The following is a 25,664-nucleotide window of genomic DNA, read 5'->3' as shown; positions in this document are numbered from 1 at the left end:
TGTTTAACACATAATACTTACTGATTCATGAAAATACGCATTTTTAACTATGGGCCACAAGAGAAGTATTAAGAAAATAAATTAGATTAATGTCTCATCATCATTTTTCTTTATCATCAGTTGCCAGTGTTGGGGGCAATGAGTTACAAAGTAAGGGATTACAGTAACAATATTACTTTTTTTGGGAAACGAAGTAAAGTAACGCATTACATTAAAAATATCGGTAACTACACTACTTTACTAGGCTATAGGAATGTGCTTTCCTGCGTTACCCAAGCTGTGTTTGCCTGTGTGTAAAGTTCTGATCTGTTTAAGTGCTGCGTGGCTGCGTGCATGCGTGCTGCCTGCGTGTGTGTGCTTGCCTGGGCACCGTTGCCATAGAGATCGATTTGCTTCAAGATCCTGCTCCCCGGTCATTTGAAGGAGTCACTCATCAGCCGACCCCGCCTAAACAACTAAGCTTTTCTCAAGTCTTGGAGCGCAGCAGGTAACACAAAAAGAAATGAACAGGCTAGTTGCAGGGTTCATTGTAGAAGACATGCTTCCCCTGTCGACCATTGAATCACCCAGGTTTAGAAAAATACTAGATAAAATACCCGCTGCGACTCGCAAGCCAACGTCCGACAGGAAAATATTTTCCCAATAACTTATTTTTTTCCCATTACTTTATTACCCATTACATTAATATGTTTTTGGGATGACATGAATAAGTGAATAATTTGTTTAATTGCATTTTCTGTTTCCTTTTTATGGGCTTAAGTGCATTTCTGTTTTAATTTTATGGGATAAAGTGACCTGTATTTATTTTATTTTATTTTTTATTTTTTGCCAAGAATCTAATAAAAGGCTGGTTTTGTTCTCAGGAGAAGAGTTTTGTTCTCATGTTTCCCAAAGCCTGTGTTTTGAAACTTGTGTGTTGACCCCATTTTAAAATGACCCCACCATAGCCTCCTTTATCCTGTTGTTTGTGGATTTTACAGTGTGGCATATTTCTTTGTGCCGACAGGGATATTGTTCCCAATCAGTCAAGACTGAATGGGATCACGCTAGGGAGCCAATTGTCTTCGAGCATGCGAGCACAAGCCAGTGACGCTTGCGTCTTTTTCAAGATGTTTTTCCACCCGTGCGTTTCTGGATGCGGTTGTTCCCTGTCCCCCCATATGGACGGTCACAATGGTTGTATCACGTGTCTGTATTATATATGTGTATATAATGTATGTGTATATATGCAGCACGTTGAAGCAGCTTTTGTGGATAGTTTATGTTCTCATTGCGAGGATATGACTATCGCGGTGTTGAGATCGAGACTCGCCTTCATGCGTGAAGCTGGAGTCCCCAATACCACGCCCCGCTATGGCGCCGTGTGGGATGGGTGATCAGAGGATCATAGTGAGGCCGGTTACCAATCCCTGTGGGCCCCTCACTCCTCTATCACATCACAGCCAGTGGAGCCCCGTTGAGCGTGCTGGTCCCTCTGTAATGGACCGACCAGCCGTTTCATTCGGGCTTCTCCAGGGGACAGGATGCTGATTGCAGCATCGGAGGGTGAGCTGACCTCTGGAAAAGATTACTCGGCTGCGTTATCTCCCTCTGGGAGTGTAACGTTGCCCAAGCCAGATCCAGAAACATCAGCTATGCTGAATCGGGCCGTCGAGGCTGTCGGGCTCGACTGGAATCTTCCACCGTGTCTCGAACAGTCTCGGTTGGGTGATTGATATCTCGGGACGGGCCGCGCTGGTTCTCAGCTCGCCGCCCCAGTGCCTTTCCTTCCCGAAGTGCATGGAGAGCTTACCAGGTTGTAGACGGCACCTTTCTCTGCCAGAAACTGCCTGAATGAGTTTTTCCCCCATCACTACCCTTGACGGAGGAGCAGTGAAGGGTTGCCGAGGCTGTCCCTCCAATGGAGCAGTCTGGCGCGACACAGGTGCACCTGTGTCCGGCGGATGCTGCTTTTTGGATGCGGCCCCTCGTCTCCCCCCTAAGGCCTGTGAGTTCTCGACCGTTCTGACGGGCAGAGCTAACAAAGCCTGTGGGCAAGCCGCCTCCTCTTGCGTGCCATGGCGCTGCCTCAGGTCTATCAGGCCGGGGCACTCATGGACATGCACAAGGGTAGTCCAGACCGTGCGCTCATAGGTGAGCTCCGCACCGCATCTGACCTAGCCCTCTGGGGTACGAGTGTTGTGGCGTGCGTGATCGTTCTGGCGATGTCCACGTCAGTGGTTCAGGAGCGCCATTGTTGGCTCAGTCTAGTTGTATGGCTAATGCGGACAAGGTTCGGTTCCTGGTCTCCCCAATTTCCCAGGTTGGGCCGGTCGGCGACGCGGCAGAGAACTGCGCCCAGCAGTTTTCTGCCGCACAAGTGCAGACGGAAGCTATCCGGCACATCCTGCCCTGGCGGCCCGCTGCTGCCACCCCGCCGCCGGTGGCAGTTCCTCCGCCTGCTCGTTGCCGAGGGTGTCCCCCTGCCGTCGCTCTGCTGGGCCTCCGCAGCAGCCTCAAGCCAGGCCTCAGCATAGAGCTGGCCGCAGTATAGACGCCCAGCCTGCTCTAGGTGCTGCCAAGCCAGGTGGCAAGCGACAGCGAAAGCGTTCCTGAGCGGGCCACTCAGGGATGGAGGGGGATGCTTTGGAGTTGGTAATCCAATCCCTCCCCCCGGATGAGAGCTGGATGGAGTCTTTGTTTGTGTGTGTGTCTGTTCCACCGCTGGCTCCCAAAAAGAAGCAGGCGGTACCCACACTTCAAAGAAAGAGCAATTCCTCTGTTGCTGGGCCCCAAGAGGGCAATTCTGGCGGTATGCGACCCTGTAAAGCCTTGTACTCCTCAGCCCCCTCTTGTTCGCCAGCTGGCAGCTGGGTGCGTTCGAGGACCCGGTCATCCGCCTTCTCACGCATCCCCTCCCACCCAGTGGAGTCAGGTAAGTGTTGCACCGCACACTCAGATCCCGCTTCAGGCCTCTCGAGCCAGATCCCTATCCTCCACCTCGCTGCCCCACCTCTGGTACTTCTGTGGTTCCCTGGCCCATGGTCCAGTTTTGTCAAAGTCTAAAACGCTTCCAACCGATGCCCAGCCTTGCCCCATTTGGTACCTTCAGACCCGGCTTGCGATTCATTTCACTCGGCCTCTGCCCAGACTCAGTGGTATTCATCATACCTAGGTGTTGAGCAGAAATGCTCCTAAAAACTTAGTGAGATTCATCACACCTAGGTGTTGAGCAGAGCTCCTGTCCTGTGTGTATGCGCCGCAGTCCTACTGGCGAAGGACGTGAGCTAGCCGTTCCCTCCTGCCGGTATGAAGTTTGGCTTTCAGAGCCTGTACTTCATTGTACCCTTATTATGTGGTGGGTTACGACCATCTTGGATCTGTGCCAACTGATACGTTTACTTGTTAACACAGAGTTGCATTTTCAATGCCCTGTCCCCAAGCTTGGTCTGCAGCGTTCGACCTGAAAGAAGTGTACTTCAGATCTCTATCCTTCCGGTCCACAGACATACTGTGTTCTTGCATTCGAAGATACAAAGTATCAGTACATGGTCCTACCCTTCGAGTGCTCCATAGCCAGTTGGGTCTTCAGGTCAACTGGGAAAGAGTAATCTCGCCCAAGTGCTGAGTATCTCTTTTCTAGTATGAAGGTGGTCTCGGTCTAGCGCATCTCTCAAGTGAGGTGTTCCAGCTCTGTGCTATTAAGAAGTGAGAAAGGGTCCCACTAAAACTTCAGAGGCTCCTGGGGCATATGGCAGATGCAGCCGCACGGCTTCCTCCATATGGAGACCGCTTCAGCACTGGCTTGATGACCGAGTCCTGAGGTGGCCGTGGCAGAGCGACATGCTCCGTGTAAGAAAACAAACACCCTGGCCTGTCGCCAAACCCTCAGCCCATAAGCAGACCTTTTGTTTCCCCGGGTTAGTGGCTCCTGGAACAAGTGTCCTCCAAATGTTGGCTGAGGGGCCACGTATAAAGGGCATGCAGTAACAGAGCTCTGGGCGCCCTCTGACTGCATTGGCATTCATTGCCTCGAGTTGCTTACAGTCCCTCGCTTTGAGACACTGCTGCTCAGTGAGCTTGTACTGTTCTGACAACATTGCGACTGTTGAGCTACGCTCCCCTCATATGTTGCAACTCGCCCACCACCTCCTCCTTGGAGTCAGAAGTTTCTAAGGTCGCTTCATTCCACCTATTTTCTGCTGGCCTGCTCAATCGTGCCGCTGACAAGCCTCACGACAGCCTCCGGTCCAAATATAGTGGAGACTCCATCCCCAGCTGGCCAGCTGTTTCGGACCACTTCGGGGCCGCACAGCCACGTCTGTTGCCCCTCCGGACTCGTCCTATGCCAGTTGTTTCTTCTCTTGTCTGAGTGAATATCTCTCGACAAAGACTCTGGCCACAGCTAGCCCTGGGGCCCCTGCAGAAATGTGTTCCCCAGTGAGCCTTCTTGCACTATGGTGCTAAAATCAGGAAGAGATGGAACAGGTTTTGTTAGTTGCCCCTCATTGGCCCAACCAATCTCCTCTCGACAGTCTTCCTGACACCTTCCTCTGAGTACATTCTCAGGGATGGGGCACGATGGCACCCGTGCTTAGACCGAGGTAAGTTCCATGTCTGGTTCTAATAAGAACAGGACGTGGAGGTTCTGGTCTACCGCAAGAATTGTTATGCTGTAGAGACCATCACTTCTGTGAGCACCCTCTAGAAAGACGCTTGCTCCTCGAATAGTAGTCGAACCTGTTTGTTGAATTAAGTCTTCTCTCCATGAGGAGATCCCGAAGGTGTTCGATCACTTCAATGCTCCCTTTCTCCTATGGTTGGAGTGAGGGCTGTCTCCTCCACCTTAAAATGTTGTGGCTTCTACATTGCCGCACATCATGATGCAGTGGATACAAATCCAATCGGAGAGCGATTTGATCGTCAGGACCCTGAGGCAAGCAAGGAGAAATATCCGCCTTGAGTCCCCTCCTTACCCTCTAGGGTCTTTTTCTCTGGTGCTACTGCACTGCAGAGACCGCCCCTGAGCCATTGCAGGCAGTGAGTTAAAAAATTCTGTTTTTGAAGAAACAGTTCTCCTGCTCGCATGGTCTCCACTAGAGGGTAGGGACTTGCTAGCTTTCGGTCAACAAGTTGTGCCTGGAATTCGGGCCAGCTAACTCTCACAAGTTGAGACCCCGGGCTGAATGTGTGCCCAATGTTCCTACCTCTCCTACGGGACCAGGTGGTGAGCCTGGAGTCCCAAGATGCAAACGTGCCCACTCACTGGGTGGTGAGCTCCTTCTAAGTGAGAGAATTGCTAATTCCTAGGCGTTGACAGAGTGCCTCGCTAAACAGATGTTAAATAGAGTTGGGGGCTGGGTGACACCTATACATGTTCGCCAGAAGACTAGTATGTATATCGAACTGTTGCTTTCCGTGGGCTCTCTTCACATGAAGCCAGTTTCACCGTCAGCACAGTTTGAAGTGTCGGCTTGCTGCGCCATTCCCCTCCTATGGACTGGATACGTGCGCAATTTTTGCTCCAGTAAAATTCCCTCTTAACCGAACCCTGTTGAGTTCCTCCATACCCTTCAGCAACGGACGTGGCGGAACGTCCGAAGCCAGGCCTACCATGTTTGTCCATGTATCTACACGTTAAATTAAGAAACGGGAAAGTAAAGTAATATGAAGTGAAGTTACTTTTCAAATGCAGTAACTAGTAAAGTTATCTCTTTACAATTTACAGAAGTAATTAGTAACTTGTAATTACTTTTTTTGAGTAACTACCCCAACACTGTCAGTTGCTCATAAAATGATGGACAATGATTCACATTCTGTGCGCGTCATTTCCTGTTACAATAAAACTAAGTAAATTATTAAATAAACAAGTAGGTAAATAAACAAGTAACAAGCAAACAAAATGATTTTCTGATGCAGGTACAAAAATAAATTTTTTCTTGCCCCCTCCCCCCTCAACTCAGGAGTTAAATGTCGCCATGGTGATAACCATAGCAACGGACAGGACAAAAAACTCTGATATGTCAAAATAGTGTTAGTTAAAGTAAAAGTAGTTAAAGTAGTGTAAATGCAGACTAATAGACCTGCCACAGCAACATTGGCAATAAAAAGATATTATAACGCAGTGTTTAATTAAAAACAGTATTTAGGAAGGTATGATGTATTATTTACTTGTGATAGGGCTAGGCAATACAACGGTATTGGTATTTATCGGCGGTACACAATTGTTGGTAACGATATAAAAAATGTTCGATATAGCGCTCGATATTTTCATCAAAATGCGCGCGCATCGCTGGCCCGACCACCACAACATTTCCCAACATCAAATGGCAAACGTAATGAAAGTGGAATGAAACTGCGCTACTCGTATTTGCTTATATTAGGGCTGGGGGAATTAACGCGTTAATCTTTGCAATTAATTTGAGATGTTTAACACGTTAAAAAAATAACGCAATTGACGCAGCACTTTTTTTTTTGCCTCATTTTAATGATTTCCTTTTGCGGCTGCTATTGAAAAGGCCGAAAATATGCCGTCCCGCCCCTCCGTGTTCGGCGATCAGGTTTCATTCTTGCGCAGCTTTCATGAGCGGGTCTTTTCTGCTTCGTGTGTGCGGCGCGGTCTCCGTTCCGTGTGTTTGTGTGTGTGTGTGTGTGTGTGTGTGTGTGTGTGTGTGTGTGTGTCGGCGCGCTGCGCTCTCTGCTCAATGTTCCGCTCCATGTTTGCGCTGCGCGTTCTGCTCTGTTGTTAACGGCCCAAACGCTCCAATCATGTACCGATCACTCACTGGATAAGCAAAGTCCGCTCAAATAACGTGACATTTCTCAGTAGTAGACTTCTGTTTACTGATCTGGTTGCCGGGCAACAATGGTAAAATTACCTGCTCTGATCACATGCTCTGGTAATAATAGCTTTGTAGGACTATGTTATATTTTGATAATTAGTAAAATAATAATAATAAAAAAAAAACTGTTAAATTGATTATGTTGATTGAATATTGAAAAAGAATAATATATTGATATATTGATGTTTAATATTATTTTAATATAGGGCTATTTTCTGTTCCTTTTTTTCCTGTGTTGTTTAATTAAATTAGGTGATTCTAAGTTTAAATAAATGCAATTAATTGCAATTAATTACAGCAAATTGTAATCGATTCCCAGCCCTAATATATATACAGTACAGGCCAGAAGTTTGGAAACATTACTATTTTTAATGTTTTTGAAAGAAGTTTCTTCTGCTCAACAAGCCTGCATTTATTTGATCAAAAATACAGATTTTTTTTTAATATTGTGATATATTATTACAATTTTAAATAATTGGTTTTCAATTTATTATACTTTAAATTATCATTTATTTCTGTGATGCAATGCTGAATTTTCAGGATCATTACTCCAGTCTTCAGTGTCACATGTGACATCCAGTCTATCACATGATCCTTTAGAAATCATTCTAATATTCTGATTTATTATGAGTGTTGGAAACAGTTCTGCTGCCTAATATATTTGATGAATAAAAGGTTAAAAAGAACTGCATTTATTCCAAATAAAAAATTTAAATATTTTCTAATAAAATAAATCTTCTTTACTATCACTTTTTATCAATTTAACACATCCTTGCTGAATAAAAGTATTGATTTATTTCAAAAAAAGAAAGAAAAAAATGACTGACCCCAAATGACTGACCAGTAGTGTATATTGTTGTTACAAAAGATTTCTATTTTTAAAACATTTGCTTCTTTTTTTATTTATTTTTTATTTATTTTTTTATTCATCTAAATATCCTAAAAAAGTATCACAGGTTATGAAAAAATATTAAGCAGCAGAACTGTTTCCAACTTTGATAATGAATCATCATATTAGAATGATTTCTAAAGTATCATGTGATAGACTGGAGTCATGATCCTGAAAATTCAGCTTTGCATCACAGAAATAAATGATCATTTGAAGTATAATAAATTGTAATAATATATCACAATATTACATTTTTTTTTTCTGTATTTTTGATCAATAAATGCAGGCTTGATGAGCAGAAGAAACTTCTTTCAAAAACATAAAAAATTGTAATGTTTCCAAACTTTTGGCCTGTACCATATGTAAATAAAAAAATCAATGAAATTTATCTGGCATTTCTTTCTTTTTGCTGTATCGAAAACGTACCTAACCGTGACACCACTCTGTCGTATCGAACCGAAACGTGAATTTTGTACACCCCTAATTATTACATGTTGATCTGCCTCAAAGTTTGCCTTGATTGTTCCACATTTACCATTTTACATTGCACACATTTTGTAACATTTTAAGTTCAAGAGTTTCTTTAACACTTACTTTTTATCTTAATATAAGACATCCATCCATCTTCTTCCTCTTATCCGGGGCCGGGTCGCGGGGGCAGCAGTCTAAGCAGGGAGGCCTAGGCCTCCCTCTCCCTGGACACTTCCTCAAGCTCTTCCGGGGAGACACCGAGGCGTTCCCAGGCCAGCCGGGGTCTTCCCCGGGGCCTCCTCCCGGTGGGACATGCCTGGAACACCTTCCAGGGAAGGCGACCAGGAGGCATCCGGAAAAGATGCCCGAGCCACCTCAGCTGGCCCCTCTCAGTCGAATGCCTTCTCCAAGTCCACAAAGCACATGTGGATTGGTTGAGCAAACTCCCATGAACCCTCCAGAACCCTGGAGAGGGTATAGAGCTGGTCCAGTGTTCCACGACCGGGACGAAAACCGCACTGTTCCTCCTGGATCCGAAGTTCTACTATCGGCCGTGTTCTCCTCTCCAGTACCCTGGCATAGACTTTCCCGGGGAGGCTGAGAAGTGTGATCCCCCTATAGTTGGAGCACACCCTCCGGTCCCCCTTCTTAAAAAGAGGGACCACCACCCCGGTCTGCCAGTCCAAAGGCACTGTCCTCGACCGCCACGCGATGTTGCAGAGGCGTGTCAGCCAAGACAGCCCCACAACATCCAGAGACTTGAGGTACTCGGGGCTGATCTCATCCACCCCCGGTGCCTTGCCACCGAGGAGTTTCTTGACTACCTCTGTGACTTCAGCCCGGGTGATGGACGAGTCCACCCCCGAGCCCACAGCCTCTGCTTCCTCAATGGAAGACATGACGGTGGGATTGAGGAGATCCTCGAAGTATTCCTTCCACCGTCCAATGACATCCCCAGTCGAGGTCAACAGCTGCCCACCTCCACTGAAAACAGCATTGGTAGGGCACTGCTTCCCCCTCCTGAGGCGCCGGACGGTTTGCCAGAATCTCTTCGAGGCCGACCGGTAGTCCTTCTCCATGGCCTCACCGAACTCCTCCCAGGCCCGATTTTTTGCCTCCACAACCACCCGGGCTGCAGTCCGCTTGGCCCGTCGGTACCCGTCAGCTTTCCTATACCAGCGTTCGTAACAGGTTGAGAAGGCGAGGAAACAGACACCCGCTTCCCATCATAACTCTGTCAAACGTCAGATCATTAAATAATAAACTGGATGAGATCACAACACGCCTCCGGTTTGATGAGGAGTTTAGGAGGAGTAATTTGCTCTGTTTCACAGAGACATGGCTTCACGAGGACAGCACATGCATTGACATGGAGGGATTTACAGTTATAAGAGCAGATCGTGATAAGGTGTCATCTAAAAAATCCATCGGGGGAGGACTCTGCAAGTTTATTGACAGCGCTTGGGCCTCACAATTCAAAGTGCTCAAGAGATTGTGCACTAGAGACTATGAGCTGCTGTCTGTATCTATCAGGCCGTTTTACCTTATGTGGGAGTTCGGGCAAATCACCATTATTCTTGTCTATGTTCCAGGGCCTAACAATAAAGAAGCTGCGGAAATAATAACTGACAGCTTCAATGCTGCTCTCTCCCGATCGGCAGATCAGCCGGTTTTTACTTTGGGGGATTTCATCACATGTCAGCTGTCACCTAATCTACCCACTCTGCAGCAGTATGTCACCAAGCCCACTCGCTCCACTCGCATACTGGACTAATGCTTCGGTAACATCCCAGACGCATATAAGGCAGTGAGTCACCCTCCTCTTGGTAAGTCAGATCACAACGTCATTCATCTCCTTTCAACATACAGACAGAAAGTCAGGCGTTAAAAAACACACCTGAAACCTGTACGTCAGTGGACTGAGGATGGGGAGGAGGAGCTCAGAGATTGTTTTGACTCTACGGATTGGCACATGTTTTTTGACGCATGCTCTGATCATCATGAATTGACAGACACAATCACATGCTATATCAAGTTTTGTGAAGAAACTGTTATCACCTCTAAGATAGTTCAGGTGTTTAGTAATAACAAGCCATGGCTCTCAAAGGATCTTAAAATGTGTCTGAATGAGAAAAGGGCTGCATTTTTTAGAGGAGAAAATGATGTAGTAAAGGAGAAAGAGAAGGAATTTAAGCATAAAGTTTTTACAGCAAAAATTGATTTTAAGAATAAGGTTGAACCAAGATTCTGTAAAGGCCATGCAAAACAAGCATGGGAGGGATTAAACACAATAATGGGTAGGGAAGGAAAAAAACAAAGTGTAAACGTGGCAAATTGTGGTAAATTTGTTAATGATTTAAAATTTTTTTATGGAAGATACGATGTGAGAGACCCAAAAATAGGCTGTAGTATTACCTGTGATCAGATTGGTAGCTATGAACATATACAGCTTTCTGAAGAAGACATAGCCATGTCTCTCTAAAATTAGACCAAACAAAGCCCCTTGGCCTGATGGCCTCCAAGGAAGGGTGCTAAAGGCATGCTCTCAACAGCTTAAAGGGGTTCTCATTCAGCCGTTTCAAATTTTGCTGAATTGTGGTGTTTTTCCAAATTCATGGAAGAAATCCACAATAATACCTGTGCCTAAAGTCTCTAAGGCTATAGCCCTTGGAGACTTTAGACCAGTGGCACTCACTCCACTCTTAGCCAAGTGTATGGAGAGAGTGGTCAGCACTCATCTTATGTCTTCTGTTGGGAATCAACTTGACCCCCTTCAATTTGCCTATAGGCCACACAGGGGCACAGAGGACGCAACTCTTACTCTTGTAAATCAAATAGCTAAACATTTGCAACAACCAAAATCACTTGCTCGGGTTCTTTTTATTGATTTTACTTCTGCTTTTAATACTATGCAAATTGAAATTCTTTTAGAACAACTTCATAGGATGAATGTGAATGCTGGGCTCATTCACTGGATTAGAAGTTTCTTAACTGACCGCCCTCAGAGAGTCTTAATGAATGGGGTCTACTCAGATGAGCTTGTTATAAATACTGGAGCACCACAAGGCTGTGTGTTGTCACCTCTGTTGTTTTCAATTTATATAAATTATATGACTGCGCACAGCACCAATGTTAGTTTACTTAAATATACTGATGACATGGCCTTGGTAGGACTTCTCACGGAAAATAATGCAGCACATGAGGAAGCTTACTTTAGCTAAGTCACTTTACTGCAGGACTGGTGTCAGACTGTTAAATTGGAAATTAACGTGACTAAAACTAAATAACTTATAATACAAACGAAACCAAGAGGGGCCAGTAACATCAACCCTGTTGTACTTAACAGCCGGCCTGTGGAAGTAGTCAACAATTTTAAGTACTTGGGTACAATCATTGATCACACTTTAAGTTTTAATGTTAACTCATAGAGTATTTTTAAGACAGCTAACCAGCGATTGTTTTTTAATTAGAAAACTGAGGAGTTTCAGGGTCAGTCAACACATTCTTGAGATGGCATATAGGGGCCTTGTAGAAAGTATTTTACAGTTTAATATAAGAGCTTGGTATGGCAACCTGAATGTGAAAGATAAAAACAAGCTTTCCAAAATTGTTAATTCTGCAGGGAAGGTGATTGGAAAGTCACAAAGGCAGCTTGGGGATGTATTTGATAAGGCCAGATGAAACGACCACAAAGTCGATCATTGACCTCCGGCATAGGGTGTCCTGGTGCCATGTGCACTGATGGACACCCTTATGCTTGAAAATGGTGTTCGTTATGGACAAGCTGTAACTAGCACAGAAGTTCAATAACAGAACACCACTCGGGTTCAGATCAGGGGGGCTGTTCCTCCCAATCACGCCCCTCCAGTTGTCACTGTCGCTGCCCACGTGGGCATTGAAGTCCTCCAGTAGAACGACGGAGTACCCAGTCGGAGCACTTTCCAGCACCCCTCCCAGAGATCCCAAGAAGGCCGGGTACTCTACACTGCCGCTTGGCCCATAGGCACACACGACAGTGAGAGACCTATCCCCGACCCGAAGGCGCAGGGAAACGACCCTCTTGTTCACCGGAGTGAACTCCAACACATGGCGGCTGAGCTGGGGGGCTATAAGCAAACCCACACCAGCCCGCCGCCTCTCACCATGGGCAACTCCAGAGTGGTAAAGAGTCCATCCTCTCTCAAGGAGTGTGGTTCCAGAGCCCAAGCCGTGCGTGGAGGTGATCCCGACTATCTCTAGTCAGTACCTCTCAACCTCCCGCACAATCTCAGGCTCCTTCCCCGCCAGCGAGGTGACGTTCCACGTCCCTAGAGCTAGTTTCCGTGTCCAGGGATTGGGTTGTCGAGGCCTCCGCCTTCGACTGCCGCCCGATCCACAATGCACCGGCCCCTTACGGTCCCTCCTGTAGGTGGTGAGCCCGCGGGAGGGTGGCCCCACGTCGCTCTTTCGGGCTGAGCCCGGCCGGACCCCGTGGGGGAGGCCCGGCCACCAGGCGCTCGCATACGAGCCCCAACCCCGGGCCTGGCTCCAGGGTGGGGCCCTGGCTGCGCCATACCGGGCGACATCACGGTCCTTGGATATTTCTTCATCATAAGGGGTTTATGAACCGCTCTTAGTCTGACCCGTCGCCTAGGACCTGTTTGCCTTGGGAGACCCTACCAGGGGCATATAGCCCCAGACAATATAGCTCCTAGGGTCCTTCGGGTACTTAAACCCCTCCACCACGGTAAGGTGGCAGTTCAAGGGGGGAATATAAGACATAAAGAAGATATTTTTGTTTACAATTTATTTATGATTTTGACTGCTAAAACTAATATAATTTGTTGTTTGTCTTAATAATGTGGATAAATAAATAAAAACATAGGTTTAAATTCAAACTTTTCTACTATAAAAAAAGTTAATAATTATCGAGAAAAAAATTAAAAAATAATTATCGATACCGAACGATATGAAACATTATATCGGGATACATTTTTTAACTATATCGCACAGCCCTAACTGGTGATATGAATTATTATTATTATTATTATTATCATTAGCATTAATAATTAACTTTTTTTTTCAATTAGTGTCACACAAAACACAGCAGATGAAGTTCTTCAGAAGCTGCTGCCTGTGTTTACAGCAACTAGATCAGCTTGGTAAGTAACACTGAGAACAAGCATCACTGTTAAAACATTATAACAGTTCTTACTTAAACATTATAAATGAATGGTTTAACAAAAAATATGAGTGTCACACTTCAGCCTTTAAACCCTCCACCTATCTGACCTGATTTGTGATCTACGTAAACATTTTTTTATGATATTTGTTTGAGACATTTATTTTCAAATATATGCATTTATAATGTATGTATTTAAACATTTATGTTTAAACTTTTTATATTAATTTTAATTTTAATTAATTTTAATTTCATTTAAATGTTAATACATTTATATTTAGTGAAAACAAATGTATTCAATGTATTTCATTTGATCAGTTTTATGTAATCTTTCTCCCTCACATAGAGACATAGACTCTTAGAATAACAGTTAAACTTACTGATATACGGAATTAATTGTTTAAAAAAAGAGATATTGCACAAATTATAAACACAATTCAGAAAAACAAAGATTTCTGTTTTGATCTGAGAGAGTGAAGAGTGTGTCATTGTTTTCTACAGGTTGGGTGATTGTGGTGTCACAGATGAAGGTTATGCTGCTCTGGCTTCAGCTCTGAGATCAAACCCCTCACACCTGAGAGAAATGGATCTGTCATATAATAAATATGGAGACTCAGGAGTGAAGCTGTTTTCTGCTGTACTGGAGAATCCTCACTGTAAACTGGAGATACTGAGGTAAGATCATCTCTACCATAAAGACTCGGAGTGAATAAGGATTAATATGTAGATAGTGTATACAATATATCTTCGGCGTAAGCCCCTTCCGGTGGTTCAGCGACAGATTCCTGCTTGAACCGTCAGATCCTGCCGGCGGTAGAAGGCAGCGGTGAGGAGTCTCCCTGAAGAGGAACATTTACATCGTCATATATTATTATCCCCCAAAAGAAAAGTAAAACTAACAGTTAAATAAACTGGACGAACTATAAACCAGACAACAGATGCAGGATACTGGCAGGGGTATTGCAGTGATGACCAAAAAAATGATAACCGTATTTTATAAAGAGTTGACTGTTCCTTTAAAATTAAGTTTTATCACTTTGCTTTGAATGCATGTGCGGGCGTTTCAAATCCTGCGAGAGAAAGAGCGCCACGTCTAGCAAATCACAGTATCACACAGCAGACGCACGTCACTTTCAGTTCAAGACAGCGCTCCACAACCGCTAAATCTAAACCAAACAGGCAAAAGTTCACTTCAAGAATGAACAAAGTGGCGTCGATGAGTTTGAAGTTCGGTGTTTGAAAAAACAGAACAAACGGAAAGAGAAAGTGCAAAATAACTCTCTATATGAAGCATATCCCAACTTCATTCAAGCCGCTTACAACTGCTGTTTCTGTCTCTATTTTTGAGAACCAGAACCAAGCTAACTAAACAATTTGAACTTTAGCTATAGGCTGTGAGCCCTTTTATTAATATGCATGGAGGTGAGGAATATTACAAAAAAATGTCAAGTTCCCTCAGTAATGAATGATCTTATTCACTACTTTCTCAATAGCAATGACAAATTAATTGAATATGGTTCTGATGTAGACACTAAAACTGTCATGAACTGCTCAGAGTCTCGAAGGTGAGATCCAAATGCAACTTTTATTATGGGCAATCCAAAGGCGTAATCCAAAGTACAGGTAATGGGTCAAAACACAGGTAGGCAGTCCAAACAAACAAACAAACAAACAAACAAAACAGGCAGGGGTCAGAGGCAAGAGAGTAATCCACGGAACAGGCAAGAAATCCAAAAAGCAAGAGACAGGAAACAAGGAACTTCGCAGTGAGTGAAAGAGTGAACATGGTATAAATAAGCTGAGACTAACAGGGTGATGAGACACAGGTGAATGCAATCAGTGATGATGAGTCTGGGCAGTGAGTTATGGGAAATGTAGTATGTGAAGGAGTGATAATAATCTTGTGTGGAGTGCCCTCTGGTGGCTCTCAAGGGCACTCCAGCTGGTGACCGTTACAAAAACAGTCCAGTATATAGTCAAACTCCTTTTTATGTTGAAATAAAGAGCTTTCTGTTCTGAAAATCTGAAAATGTCATTAAGTGCTTTAATACAGCCTTTATTGGACATTAATTAGGCTACATTAGTATTAAAGGGTTAGTTCACCCAAAAATGAAAATGCTGACAGTAATTACTCTCCCTCATGTTGAAGCAGCACTTCTGGGTTGTGAAGCTCACTATTCTGGCTCACTATTAAGAACACACACACACATACACAGAAGCACAGACACACACACACATGGGCATAGATTAGAAAATGTAAATTCGTCCCCTGCACTTTTTGTAGGGTAAGTGTTTTCACGAAAAGTTGAGGTTTTCGCGGGCCAATGTGTATACATCCAGATTTAAAATTCAAAGAGTCAAGATAGTCTATACGTGACTTTCACGTTTCCATGGTAATCAGTCACTCGTGCATCACGACACGCCCATGCTCGCACCTGCGCTGTATCCATCATTTTTATAGAGGTCGCAATGAGTTCAAAATGGCAAAAAACTCTTCACTCCTTTTTCACGAAAAAGTCAAGCACTGTAAGTTATCATGTGGCATCCAAATTGTGTTGCACAATGATGAATAACTCTGCCTATTTCTCGAGTTGAATAATTAACAAGTTTTTTTGGAAATTGAAAATATCCACTACCCGCACAAACGTGCGCTTGTTTTCAGTCTTTTTTTATTAGTAACGTCTTTTATTTTCACAGATATGTTATAAAAAACCCTTCAAATTAGAATAAAGATGGTGATTGTTAATGTTGAATTTGGATTTTCATGCATTAACAGCCACTGTATATCTGCTTGAATCATGCAGCGTTGTAACGTGTGGCCTACATGATGTTTACGATATATAATTCGGTAACACTTTACAATTAGATAAAAAGTTTGTTGACAAACTTTAAGTTGTCTTGAAAAAGCCTAACCAGAAAGTTTGAAGTAGTTTTAAAAGCTTGATGTTTGACGTAGCCTACACAAAAAAACAATGTGAAATATGTAAACAATATAGTACAATATACAATACTATGTTCAATATAAAGTACAGAACATCTTTCTTTCTTTCTTTCTTTCTGTTTTATTGCTTTAAACACAAATAGCATATTAAGCCAATCAAGCAAAAACCTGTCAACAAAGGTCTGCAAAAACACACACACACGCACGCACGCACGCACGCACGCACGCACGCACGCACGCACGCACACACACACACACACACACACACACACACACATACGCACACACACTCACACACACAAAGACACACAGACACACACTCACTCACACAGACAGACACACATACACACACACTAGGCATGTGACAATACACCTAGACTATGGGGAAAAGTTAAATCCTACACTTATAAAGACTGTACATTGTTTAAGATGAGTCATATTTACAAAAAGAATTCATCACATCTTTCTGAGTTTAATTTCAGAAGCATCATACAGTACTACATTCTATTTAATAAATAATTCAATAACATAAATTTTTTAACAGTCACTTGTCGCCACCTAGTGGTAAAACAATGTAATCAATAAATGCGTTACTTTAGGTGCCAAGTTTCTATCAAAAGCTGATTTACTCTATTTGGATCGCTACCGTAGACATCAGTATCTATATTTGAACTTTAAACTTTTATCCCAGTACTTCTATGATAATTTGAACTATTGTATCACAGAAATAATGATACTATTATGAGGTTTAAAAGACCTTTTGTGAAGCTGTTTCATGACAACTCTCTCTGGGTCAGCGGCAGCGCCAACACAGATTTGAATGTTGCGATATGATTTTGTCAAAGGTTTAATAGAAATGTTGTAAGAAGATCGTGTGGGTGTTTGAATGGAGATCACAGTATTTTAAAGATGAATCGTGCAGCTCTACTGTCTTATCTCTCTCTCAGCATATGAGTAGCGCGAGGGCTTTTCAGTGTATACAGTTTCACGTCGCTTCCACACGTCCACTTGAAATGGATATTATGACACTCATAGATAATGACACATTTTATCCTCTGTTCGAAAAAGAGTGGCTAACTTCTGTCAACCTCGTCTATAAGCAAGACGAGGTTAAAATAAAGCAATTTAATAAAAATAAAGCAATTTAATTTGAATCAATATCGATTCTGGAATAAAAAAAATTCAAATCATAAACAAAAAGAATCGTGATAGGTGAATAGGTGAATCATTTTTTTTCTCCCAGCCTTAACACACACACACACACACACACATGTTCCTTTAAATGTTTACAAATACATTGAGCACACACACACACGCGTTACATTTCCATGTTTTATGGGGACTTTCCATAGAAATAATGATTTTTATACTGTACAAACTGTATATTCAATCCCCTAATTCTAACTGATGTACAACATGAACTAATTAGTATTTTATATATTTCATATTGACAGCATTATGTTATTTATTTTTTAAGTGTCATGTTTATATTTGGATATAGGCTTAATGTGTGTAATTGTTCTCTACAGGTTGTGGAAGTGTGGAGTCGTAGATGAAGGTTGTGCTGCTCTGGCTTCAGCTCTGAGATCAAACCCCTCACACCTGAGAACACTGCATCTGTCATATAATAATCTAGGAGACTCAGGAGTGAAGCTGCTCTCTGCTGGACTGGAGAATCCTCTCTGTAAACTGGAGAGACTGTGGTAAGATCATCTCCACCATAAAGACTCAGAGTGAATAAGTAGATAGTGTATACAATATATCTTTGGCGTAAGCCCCATCCGGTGGTTCAGCGACAGATTCCTGCTTGAGCCGTCAGATCCTGCCGGCGGTAGAAGGCAGCGGTGATGAGTCTCCCTGAAGAGGAACATTTACATCTTCATATATTATTATCACCCTAAAGAAAGTAAAACTAACAGTTAGGCAAGGTAAGGCAAGTTTTTTTTTTTTTTTTTATAAATAAACCGGACGAACTTCAAACCAGACAACAGATGCAGGATACAGTGAAGAGGGTTTTTAAAGCACAAATGTTTGGTGTAAATCAACTTGCCTTGTAATGCTTGTGCAAACAGACCCTTGTAAAAGCGTGAGCATTTCCTCAAAATGTGTGTGTGCAGCTGAAAAGAGGGAAGTGGTGTGTGTTTCACCTGAACCAGGACTGTCACCATATCAGATTTATCACTACATGATTATCATGGCCAAAATAACACACGATAACAATATATCGCCATATCTATGGAAATCTTGAAAACAATTATAACAATGCTATCAGTCAAATTCATCTTTACTGTTGAATTTTGTGTTTATATTGTGTTATTTTTGAAAAAGAAGAATCACACCATCACATACAAAAGGAATAATTACACTTAATGGTGACCAGTTTGAAATAATGGTAACACTTTATCACAAGTATACAGTAACACAGCGCTTATAAATCATTTGCAAACTATTAGTTTATAATTAATGAATAGTATTTAATTGTATTTATGCTGTAGTTAATTGATTAAGAGACTATATACAAATATTGAGTTCTTCATTCATTATCACTGTAATTAAAAAAGTGATATTGTTTAATTAGCTCTTATGTAAAGAGTTAGATAATGCTTTGTTAACAACGTATTAACCATAAATAGTTCTCACTTTAGATTGGGTCACGGAAAATCAGAAAATGTCATTAAGTGCTTTAATACAGCCTTTTTTGGACATTAATTACATTAATATTAAGAGTTCCTTAAAATGTTTACAAATACTTGAGTAGCGTGAGGGCTTTTCAGTGCATTCAGTCCAGTATTGCCAACTATTTTCAAAGGAAAGTAGCTACCGCGTTTCCCTAAATGTCGCTAGATGACGTCATACATCAATTAGCATATTCATGACGTCATCGTGTCATACTTGCGTTCTTCCTGCCTAATGTTTTCTCTCTAAATTCATGCTCACACACTGTATTTTAATATAATATAAAACAGCCAAATATCCAATAGAGATGTTCTCATTTCCTTTTTTTTTTTGTCAGACAATAGAGCGAGTAGCTTTTTTTATTATTATTTATTTAACCAGGTTAGTCTCATTGAGATATAAAATCTATTTTTCAAGAGAGACCAAGATAGCAGAACAAATTTGATCACACAATCACAAAACAAATACAAAAGAGGCAAAGACAACTCAAGTGCATTTCAAATTAAATTAAAAAAAGTGCCATTAATTAAAACATTTGCACTTGTGGATGGACTCATGTTCTATAGTTTTAACATAACCTTTAAAATCATTTAAGGTAATTAGACACTGTAGTTTAAGATTTTTCTATAGGTCATTTCAAGTCGAAGGAGCAACAAACATGAAAGCCTTTTTTAACAACTCTGTCCGGGCTTGAGGTACATTCAATGAAATAGTTTTCTGGGACCGTAAGCCATAAGTACTCTGTGGAAAAGAAAAAAAATTGGATATATAAATATGGGAGCCTCCCTAAAATGCCCTTATATAGTCAAGTCAAGTCACCTTTATTTATATAGGGCTTTTTACAATACAATTACAAATATATATATTTAAAGGTATATATAGGTGTGTAAGCCGGCAATTTGACAGAGAGGGCAAATTCACTGTGGAGTAAAGTGTACAGTGATGAGTGAGTGGTCTGCAATTTGAAATAAACCTTAAAGCTCCATGAAACACAGCATCCAACATCTGAAGACACTTTGATGGGGCATTCATATACAACAGATCACCATAATCAATAATAGAGAGAAATGTGGTATCGACTAACCTTTTTCTGGCAGAAAAAGTAAAACAAGATTTGTTCCTAAAGAAAAAACCTTCAATTTCAACTTTTTTACTAGATTCTGTATATGAAGCTTAAAAGAAAGGTGATCATCAATTAAAAATCCTAAATATTTATAAGATGAAACTACCTCAATTGTTTTACCCTGATCAGTAACAATATTCAGGCCTAACTAATTTTTCCTTGAGTTTGAAAGGACCATTACTTTGGTCTTCTCTGCAGTAAGCATAAGCTTTAATTGATAAAGCTGTGCTTGCACTCTATCGAAAGCAGTTTGCAAGCATTCATACGCCTTCCTAATGGTAGCTGCACATCAATAAATAACCGTATCATCTGCATAGAAATGGAAAAATGCATGTTGAACATTTTCCCCCGGACAGTTTATATAAATGGTGAATAAAAGTGGCCCCAGAATGGAGCCCTGTGGGACCCCTTTACAGATTGATACATATTTTGACGTTAGGCCATCAACTTGCATAGCTTGAGTCCTATCAGCGAGGTAGTTGAACAGAGACACACAGTGTTTCTTATCATCAAGTGCTTTGACTATATCAATAATTACTTTTATAGCAGCAGTGGTAGTGCTGTGTTTTTTCCTGAAACCAGATTGATGCTTAGATAAAATTGACTAAGCATTTAAATACTCTTTCACTTGTTCACTAATCAAAGATTCCAACACTTTGGCCAATACTGAAAGTTTGGAAATGGGTCTATAATTATTAGGCAAGGTAGGGTCACCTCCTTTCAAAAGTGGTAAAACATAAGCAGACATCCATACCTTGGGAATTTTGTTTGTGACCAGTGAAAGATTTAAAGGATGAGTCATAGGTTCAGCTAGGATATCTGCAGCTAATTTCAAAAAGAAAGGTTCCAAGTGATCGGGGCCCGCAGGTTTTCGAGGATTCAATTGTTTCAGGACTTTATGAAAATCTGCAACAGAGAAGGAGCTAAAACTGAAAGTTTTGTCGGCAGTTATAAAGGTGTCATTTACAGGCTCCGACACTATAGGGGCAACAGAATCAAACAAGAAACCAGATGATATGAAATTCTCTTTAAAACAATTTAACATTTCTACTTTGTCAGATATAGATGCACCATTCTTAACTAGAGACAACGGAAAACCTGTTGGTTTAGTCGATGCAGATAATGACTTAATCGTTTTCCAACATTTTTGGGGGTCATTTAGATTCTCGGTGGTTTCAAATAAGCAAAATTCAGCTTTAGCTTTTCTGAAAAGTGAAGTGAATCTGTTTCGCAACCGTCTGAAAACAAACCAGTCAGCATCATTATCTGATCTCCTTGCTTTTGCCCAGGCTACATTTCTCTCATGGAGCAAATTAGAAATCTCAGAAGTAAACGAGTGATTGTCCCGCCCCTTAATTCTAAATTTACGAATAGGTGCATGTCTGTTAAGAATATCAAGAAAACTGTTTTGAAAGAAAGTCAGGGCTTATTCCACATCATCAATCAAGGCAATTCTACTCCAGTCAAAATAAAATAAATCATATAAAAACCCTGCTCAACAAACATTTTCATATTTCGCCTTTCAACAATACGAGGTGCAGGCTTGGGCACCTTAGTATCTCTAACAGCAGCAATCACACAGTGATCACTCACATCATTAGCAAAAACACCTATTGCAGAGTACTTAAAGGGATACTTCACCTCTGGAAAGATGAATGTGTATTTAAAATGGGTCATTTATGTAGAAGAAATGTGAAATTATTTTTGAATTTGGAGCAAAGTCAGAAAATGTATTTTTGGCTTAAGTGGATGAAAGACAACAACTCCCAGAATGCATTTGCTTCGCTGCCCTAGGAGGCCACTCCCAAGCCACGCCTACCGGTAAGAGAGCGCAGTTAAACAAAAAGGCTAGGCTACTAGTGAGTCTCCGTGATGAGTCTGCCCGGGATTTCGAGATCGCCCAAAATGTCCGGGATTCGGCTTTTGCATTCTACAGTTGCCATTCATTATGTTTACTGTGGCAAGCAGGGCGAGACTGAGGGTCGCGGAAGAACGGCGCGAGGCCGGTGGCGTGATTACTGATGAGCGGCACCTGTGAGACACACCGGTCTCGTATCTCTCACCGAGGAGCGGGTATTTTCTTAGTAATGTTAAAATGCACATCAACCGATCACTTGTTTAGCGTTCATGTAAACACTACATTCAGATTCACCAATCGGAATGAATTCAGTTAGATTGAAACAAAAGGTGTGCATGCAAACAATGAATGGTGACTGCAGAAAGCAAAAGCCGAATCCCGGAAATTTTGGACGATCTCGACGGTCGGACTGGGAAAAAGAGGATGGTAACCCCTACTACTCAGCTTTCTCCACAGAACAAGAGCCTGAGCTTAGCTTCCAAAAAAAGATGGCTGACACTATGTGTACATTCTGTGAGTGAGATCCCCCCCCTCTTTGGGCGGGTTGAACACATGCGGGACAGCTCCTCCTACTGGCTGTAGTCTTTAGCCTCTGTCCAAAAAATCCTCAGATGACGCAAAATGACGATTTTTGCGTCATCGGAGGATTTTTTCCAGACAAAAAGTACATAAATCTCTCGTCTCAGGAGGATATGAGGGTGGAAAGCACGGTAATTCGAAAATACTACAGGTTTTCTACTAATACAAAGCTTAATGCTAAATCCTGAAGTATCCCTTTAAAGGGGCATTGGTCAGGATTAAATCAATGAGTGATGATTTCTCCGGACATTTAGGATTTGGCCGAGTAGGAGTGTTAATTAATTGAGTCAAATTTGAAATTGTCACACTGCTCTTTAAAAGCATCAGATCACCAACAACAATAGTGTCATTACAAATAACTTGATTTAACAAATTTGATAGTGTAGATGAAGAGTCATTTGATGCAGACGGAGTTCTATAACAACCAACCAAGCTGATATAGTGGTCTTTAGAGACTTCAAGGTTTAAGGCCAGAAACTCAAATTGTTTACACACCGATTCTGAGAGCACTAAACTAGAGTTGAATTTGCATTTGATATAAATATCAACACCTTCCCCTCTTTTTGGGCGACCTGAACGATACACATTATAACATATTATAAAAGGTTTAATGTGTGTCATTGTTCTCTACAGGTTGATTGATTGTGGTGTCACAGATGAAGGTTGTGCTGCTCTGGCTTCAGCTCTGAGATCAAACCCCTCACACCTGAGAGATCTGAATCTCTCTAAGAATAAACTAGGAGCCTCAGGAGTGAAGCTGTTCTCTGCTGGACTGGAGAATCCTCTCTGTAAATTGGAGATACTGAGGTAAGATCATCTCTACCATAAAGACCCAGAGTGAATAAGGATTAATAAGTAGATAGTGCATACAATATATTTTCGGCGTAAGCCCCATCCGGTGGTTCAGCGACAGATTCCTGCTTGAACCGTCAGATCCTGCCGGCGGGAGAAGGCAGCGGTGAGGAGTCTCCCTGAAGAGGAACATTTACATCTTCATATATTATTATCCCCCAAAAGAAAGCAAAACTAACAGTTAAATTGGACGAACTACAAACTAGACAACAGATGCAGGTTACAGTGAAGAGGTTTTTTAAATCACAAATGTTTGGTGTAAATCAACTTGCCTTGTAATGCTTGTGCAAACAGACCCTTGTAAAAACGTGAGCATTTCCTCAAAATGTTTGTGTGCAGCTGAAAAGAGGGAAGTGATGTGTGTTTCACCTGAACCAGGACTGTCACCATATCAGATTTATCACTACATGATGATCATGGCCAAAATAACACACAAAAACAATATATCACCATATCTATGGAAATCTTGAAAAAAAAAAGAATAATAATGCTATCAGTCAAATTCATCTTTACTTTGTTTATTTTGTGTTCTTTTTGAAAAAGAAGAATCACTCCATCACACACAAAAGGAATAATTACACTTAATGTGACCAGTTTGAAATAATGGTAACACTTTATCACAAGTTTACAGTAACAAAGCGCTTATAAATAATTTTCAACTAATGAATAGTATTTAATAGTATATAAGCTGTAGTTAATATTTTAAGAGACAATATACAAATAGTGAGTTCATTTGTTGTCACTGTAATTAACTAAGTGTTATTGTTTAATTAGCTCTTATGTAAAGAGTTAGATAATGCTTTGTTAACAACGTATTAACCATAAACATTTCTCACTTTAGATTAGGTCATGGAAAATCATAAAATTTCATTAACCACAGAATGAAATCTGGCGCACTGAAGCGTTTTTTTTTATTTTTTAATAGTTCAAAGTTACTATCAGATTTTGTTATTACCTTGATAAACTATACATCATTAAAAAGATATAAGACTCAAGTTTCAGTATTTGACCACTATTGTATGCTGAGAAACTTATAGTGACAGTTATGTCTTAATTTGTGTCAGGAGTTATGTAATGAAAAAATGAGTCGATACCTTTAATATGAATTATGAGCGTCAGCCACTCCCATTCAGAAAAAAACTCCTGTGTGGAGTCCTGTGACAGCGCTTGACAAAACAACGTCCCTCAGGGCTTTTAGCTCAAATGTGCAGACTTTGAGAAATATTGATAGATTCTCATAGGTTTACATCAGATTTCTATAGACAGGAATAATATTTATTGAATTTATACCCAAATGCGTCGATGTAATAATTTTGAGCGCTGGATACTGATGTACTGTGTTTTCAATCCATACCAGCAGCCTGAGGGCGTCCTATGCACAGTATAGGACATGTATAGAACAGATGAAGAAGTGCCATAATCATGTGACATTCCAGGAAGTCCCTGACACATACAAAGCTAACAGAGATCGTTGTAACATGCAGATAAAGACGTTTTGAAGACAATAAACATGATTGCAATGATATTTGATTTACCTGTGTTTTTCGAGCCATGTCAGGTATTTTCATAATAATAGATTATATTTATAATGTAATGCTAATCGATATAGACTTTATCATCGTGCAGAATACTATAAAATAATATATTTTCTGTCAGATTTTTTTTTATCTGAAGCCAAATCAGATCACTGAAGGTTATTTAAAACACTCGACTTGCGTTATAAAGTAAGTTTGGAGCACAAACATGGTTTTAATCTCATAAATTGTCGTGTATTGATGGTGTGCTAAGCTAACATGCTAGCTAGCCCTAGGTGCACCTGCCTCCTAGCTGTTATTTTATGATTTTTTTCTAAATAGGATTGCTTACTGAAATGTTTTTTTTTTCAAGAAGGGCATTTGATACAGTTTCAAATGTGAAGTGAGATCTTTGATAAAAGAAATGAGGGATTGAAACAGTGTGAATAGCCTGTGAATAGCCAGTCGTTAGTAATTATAATGCAGACAAAAGAAATGCATATTTAGAGCCATAACCAGGCTGGAGAGGTGTGAATGTGTGCATGGGGAGACTGACACTGAATGGGGCTCGTTTGCACCACAAAACAATAGAGACAATAGACTGAATAGATGCTTATAAGATGACTAAACATCAGTTGCATTTTAGAGTCTAATCAAAATAAAGTCATATGACATGATCTTGAAAAATATTTAACTAAATACAGAGTTTTAGACTTATCTTCAGATTTTAAATATAACATGGTCATACATGTGGCTTTAGCTGCAGTGCATTTCTAGAT

The 25,664-nt window shown here is 41.4% G+C and overlaps 1 protein-coding gene across 1 annotated transcript in view; it reads left to right on the top strand.

The window, feature by feature from the left end:
* LOC309506195 (uncharacterized protein) overlaps positions 1–25,664 on the top strand; it is a 535,239-nt gene that overhangs the window by 453,923 nt on the left and 55,652 nt on the right. The window contains exons 23-25 of the mRNA XM_082179817.1: positions 13,844–14,017; positions 17,813–17,986; positions 23,153–23,326. Coding sequence (XP_082035943.1) covers positions 13,844–14,017; positions 17,813–17,986; positions 23,153–23,326 — 522 coding nt within the window. The remainder of the gene's footprint in view (positions 1–13,843; positions 14,018–17,812; positions 17,987–23,152; positions 23,327–25,664) is intronic.

This window comes from Leuciscus leuciscus (assembly GCF_965113295.1).
Source record: "Leuciscus leuciscus genome assembly, chromosome: 9".
Classification (NCBI taxonomy): Eukaryota; Metazoa; Chordata; class Actinopteri; order Cypriniformes; family Leuciscidae; genus Leuciscus; species Leuciscus leuciscus.
This window is presented reverse-complemented; position numbering and strand designations above follow the sequence as displayed.